General features: G+C 32.0%; 1 protein-coding gene across 1 annotated transcript in view; it reads right to left on the minus strand.

Annotated features, from left to right (window-relative positions):
- LOC106101666 (putative 1-phosphatidylinositol 3-phosphate 5-kinase) overlaps nucleotides 1–5,459 on the minus strand; it is a 15,141-nt gene that overhangs the window by 2,687 nt on the left and 6,995 nt on the right. The window contains exons 7-12 of the mRNA XM_013280975.1: nucleotides 5,394–5,459; nucleotides 3,416–3,534; nucleotides 2,918–3,049; nucleotides 1,791–1,913; nucleotides 1,518–1,571; nucleotides 941–1,029 (exon numbers count right to left, since the gene is read on the minus strand). Coding sequence (XP_013136429.1) covers nucleotides 941–1,029; nucleotides 1,518–1,571; nucleotides 1,791–1,913; nucleotides 2,918–3,049; nucleotides 3,416–3,534; nucleotides 5,394–5,459 — 583 coding nt within the window. The remainder of the gene's footprint in view (nucleotides 1–940; nucleotides 1,030–1,517; nucleotides 1,572–1,790; nucleotides 1,914–2,917; nucleotides 3,050–3,415; nucleotides 3,535–5,393) is intronic.

Raw genomic sequence — 5,459 nt, forward strand, 5'->3', positions numbered from 1 at the left:
TTAAAGGTACACGAGTTGAATGCATGCAGCTTTATAGTTAACAATTGTAAGGATTCTTACAAAAACTGACTTCAAGTCAAAAATATCCAAATTTTTTGAAAAAACTCAAAAACTACTGGGTAGTTTTTAATTTTAAATGTGAGACCGATAACAAGGAATCACTTATATCAAAGAACATACATAACACTATTGAATTGACGACTTCCTGTTTTTTTTTAAGTCGGTTAAAAAAATTTAGAAATCTCTGACTTTTACAGTTGAAAGTAAAGTTTGCTTAAAATGGATCTGAAATTACTTTATTAGAATAAATATAAAGCTTTTTTCGTACATAATATTTTTGGGTCGGATAAATTAACTTGATAGATTTAAAATATTAAAACTACGTTATACAAAAATTGTTATTATAGTGTGTCTAAATAAGATAGATTAGTTTGATAAATGACGCATATGAAGTATTGAATTCAATTTGTATGAAGGCAAATGCCATACTTAATAGACAGGTATTGTAGTGACGAAACAAACACGCAGCGAACAATTTTGAACTATGGATATTCGGTTTAAATTATCGAACTGAACTAAAATTATTATTTTCTTATTAACTAATTTAGAGGACAATTCTAGTATTGATTATAGTGTAGAAAATTTAGCGATGACAGAAATAATAGCGAAATCTAATTTGATTACATACGGCTGTAGTAGTAATAAACATTTATTTACTCTCATTATTTGTTATAGTCATTATTAATTTGAGAAAACGGTGTTTTTTATTTCATAAGTTTTAACTATAAATCTATCGATTCCAACTTCTATAAGAATAAAACCCAATATTCGATAAGATTCCTGACTGATTACACAACCCATCCCTACTAAATTTGAAATGAATTGTCAAACTTATCTAAATTATTTAAGAAAGTTTTTTTGTTAATTAAAGTTTAAATACCTGATTAGCTTGTTGATTACTGGACAAAAGTTGAGATAGAATCTGTTTAACAGTTTTCTTGTCCCCTTTCTCTTCATCCTCCTCAGTACCTTAATATATAATAAAAATCTAAACTATAGGTTTTCTACAGAATCTAATAAAAAAATAATTACCTATAATATATGTTCTTTATATACCCTTTGTCACTTCCATTTACCTATATCTTATAACGTTAATTAGTTAGTCTTAGTAACGTTAAAAATGCTGAAGTTTGGATGGATGGATGGTTGGATGGATGTTTGTTAGAGTTTGTAGATTGAAATTTAACATAGATTTGTCTGGAAGAACACATAGGCTACTTACTTTTGTTTTAATTCCACACGGAATAAGCCGCGTGTGATAACTAGTCTTGAATAATTAAAACCATAAATGGAAACACAGTCTTTAAAAAAATATAAAATATGCCAATTACGAAGCGTCAATAGTTAAGGATATTTATTTCCAGTCACGTATTTGTAACTCCAAATCTCGATATTCGAATTAAATATTAGTGAATTAAAAAAAAACAGCTATTTAAAAAAATAATAAAAAATGTTACCTGAACTATCATTTGCAGCATTTTCGTTACACTCGTCTGCTTCTTTATCTTCTTCTATAAAGAAAATTATAATAACATTTGTGCTAATATAATTAAAAAGTGTCTCAAATTTAAAAAAAAAAGCCTATAGAATTACTGTCTTCAATTTATAATAATCAAAATGTGAAAAAAAACATTTATAATATGTACAAAAACACATAGGGCATATTTTTTTTTATTTTACAAGTTAGTTTTCATGTTATTGTAATTTGAACTTTATGTCGTAGTACTTACGGTTGCTTTCTGGTTGCAATTTACTCTTATTTTGCGGACTCGACCACTTGTCCTGCGCCTCGCGGAGCATTCTCTCTCCAGTTATTATGTTATCAGAAACATTCCATAAATTACGTACTACGCCTAAAAAAGCATTAAAAGTCTGATTTTTAAAGTCAAATTACAAAATGTATGTACTCTTTATTGTGTTTTTTTACTAAAGTAGGACCTCGGTAACTTAAAAACCTCTATAACTTCAAAAAATAATATGTTCCCCTCCCATCAGAGCCGAAAACCTCTACAACATAGACCCTTGATAACTTAAAACCTCTATAACTTAAAATATTTCGTGAGGACTTTAACTTATCGAGGTTCTACTGTTTTAGGGAAAAATAGTTAAAAAATCAAAACGATGTATTTATTACAGTAGAATCTCGATAAGTTAAAGTCCAAGGGAAACACAAAATGTTTTAAGTTATAGAGGTTTTAAGTTATCAAGGGTCTATGTTGTAGAGGTTTTGGGCTCTGTTTGGAGAACATATTATTTCTTAAAGTTTTGGAGGTTTTTATGTTATCGAGGTTCTACTTTATTTTCGTAATATGCTTTTTGTTTTTTAACTTGGAGATTATCAGTCAAAGGTAACATATTAAAATAAAATCGATTGTAGCCCAATGCGATTTATAACCCCGGTATATAAAACTTCAGGTATTTAAAAGTTAAAAGTGTACAAAAAATTATAATTAAAGTAAATAAAAACATAATTCATTGTTGAAAATATATTACATAGATTTTAGAGGTCACATTCGAGTAACCTTCAGGTCATCTTCAAGGAGGGGCACTTCCCTCTAGAGACTTCGAAAATCTTACTAATATTATAAAGCGAAACTTTAGATGGATGGAATTTGTAGCCTAAACTGCTGAACGGATTTTGATATTTGTTACAGAGTCTAGATCACTTAAGTTACTTATTTTTTTAAACTATTTGAAAGTAAATATAAAAACTTTTAAACCCGTATTAAACGTAGCTGACATAGACCTAGACTAGACAATCGGCTAGTGAAGTTCATTCTTGATCTCAGACAAGAGTAAGAGATAGTTGGTAACAAGAGAGGAATAGAGAGAGAAAGAGAGAGAGAGAGATACTAACTGGCGAGTGTAACATGTTCGTGGAGGCTGGCAGAGGTAAGCGCAAGGTGGATATTATCCATATGGTGTCGGAAGGCGGAGTACTCCCGCTCCTTCTCCTCCCCTTCCCCCGCACCACTGAATGTCTCGTGCCCTGCCAAGTATACACGCTGAACATTAACACATTTAATATATTACGGACTGTTAACTGTTAAAACATTATTAGATGCAGTTTTTAATTGAAATATTAATATGGTCCTTCGAGTCGGATTAAATTTAGATAAAAAATTGTATTTAAAGCAAATTCAGTCCCGTTTTTTTTAAATTTCAAACTAGGAATTCCAAATAGTTTAATAAGTTACAACTTAGTATGCTAAGTTTAAAAATGCAAAAATATGGACTAAACCTTTATATTTTTATGTAAATGTTATTTAATCATGAATTAATGAGTACTTGACGTAATAAATATTAATCTTAGCTTTAGAAAGATATCTGAAGTGAAGTAATGTAACTTAGGTACCTTTAAGCATAAGTTCGTTAAGTTGCGCGATGAGGTTGTCGCGCATGCGCTTCGTGTCGTAATTAATTGAGATCACTTCCGGCGGAAACTGGATGTCATACATTGATATCTTGCTGTATCTATAACAAAAAATATAACTCTGAAAAAAGCTAAACTTGGATCAAATCTTACTAATTTTAGTGCGATAGTTTAGATGGACGTTTATTAGAGTTTGTAGATTAAACTGAACGGATTTCGATGAAATTTGTCATAGATGTACATAATCTGGAAGAACACATAGGCTACTTATTTTCAAATTTTAATTTCATGCGGGCAAGTTGTCGACAAGACTAGTATAGATTAGAATAAATACTATACACACAAATATGATTGTTTTTATATAAGAATCTGTTAGATGACGTTTTATTATCATATTGTACTGTCTGTTATTTCATGCTAAAAAGAATAAGACACACAATCTATACTATTATAATAAAGTGTAAACACACACTTCATTGTTGCCAAGATGTCAGCAATTACAGCATATTCTTGTATATATTAAAAAAAAGCCCTACACTTACGTCACGCTTTAGGCTATATATTTTCACGCCATTAAACTTAGGGGGTAAATTTTTTGGATAAAAACCCTAATGTGGCAAAGAGACCATAAGTTGCTGCCAACATCAAGGAAGCAAGATTGTCAAGATTTATCATGTCATGTCATTTTGACATTTGGTGTTGATAATTTGACAAATGTAAACAATAAAATATTTTTTTTATAATTTCATGCGGATGAAGCCGCACCGGAACAGCTAGTCAGTTAATAAAGTATAAGATGAACATTGAAGGAACCCTTTTTTTCTTGTTCCCTTAACGTGTTTATGGTTTCGGGAATATGCGGGTGGGAATTCTCAATTTCAACATTAAAAATATTCTTATTACTGGTTCTTTTATGTTTGTTAAGCTATTGTCCACGATTCCACCTAAAGAAAGAGTTGAAGATTGCACGCGCTAACTAAATAAGTAGCTGTTTACAATAGTTTATATTAGAAAGTATGCGTTAGCGTTGATTTGTGGAGCTACGGCTTTCACACATGTCTCCGTTTTACTGTTCCGTTTTATCGTGAACGTTTTTTTTTTCGTCGATGGCGTATGTAAGTATGAGCGACTTCACACATGGCACAGATATCTGTATATATTAAAAAAATATCGTTTTATAAAAAAATTACATTCCGTTTTGTCATCGAATACTGGACCACGGAACAGTAAAAATATTAAGCGTTGAATTTTAACGGATAGGTGCTGTGTGCGGGGTGTAGGAGGGGGAGTGATGCGACAATACAACACGACAACGTCCATCCGTGTAGTTTTCTGTTCACACATCGGATCCAGTAATGCCGGATCCGTTGGACGTTATACGGTGCCTATGTGTGAATAGAGTATAAATTTATTTACTTATTTATTCACGAGCCGTTGCCTGCGACTTCGTCCGCGTAGTATTAGAAAACATACAAACTATATAAATAACAAAAAGTTACGTATCCCTCGGGAACCGGACATTTCTCGGGGATAAAGCTTATCCCATGTATACTCCAGACTTTGTTTTATGTCTGTGCCAAATTTCAATAAGATATGTTGAAACGTTGCAGAATAATCGGGTAAACATTAAAAAACTAAATTAATGAATCCCACGGGAACCGTAACTATTCCCGGGATAAAAAGTAGCCTATGTGTTCTTCCAGACTATGTTTTAAACCTGTGCCAAATTTCATAGAGATCCGTTCAGCCGTTTAGGCCACAAACGCTTACAAACATCCATCCATACATCCATCTAAACTTTCGCATTTATAATATTAGTAAGATTTACACTTTGTACACAGGGAAAACAATTACAATATATACATATTGAACGTTGGTTGTACAAGCGAGCATAACTGTAATAGAGTTTTTATATATATGTCGTATCCGTTAAAAACGGACTCCCATGTGGGGCCCTTACCTGAAGCAGGCGGTAGTGAGGCGTGCGAGGAAGGCGTGCGCGTGCGCGTGCAGCGGGTGCGGGCAG

This window comes from Papilio polytes, unplaced genomic scaffold (assembly GCF_000836215.1).
Source record: "Papilio polytes unplaced genomic scaffold, Ppol_1.0 DF823958.1, whole genome shotgun sequence".
NCBI classification, from domain to species: domain Eukaryota; kingdom Metazoa; phylum Arthropoda; class Insecta; order Lepidoptera; family Papilionidae; genus Papilio; species Papilio polytes.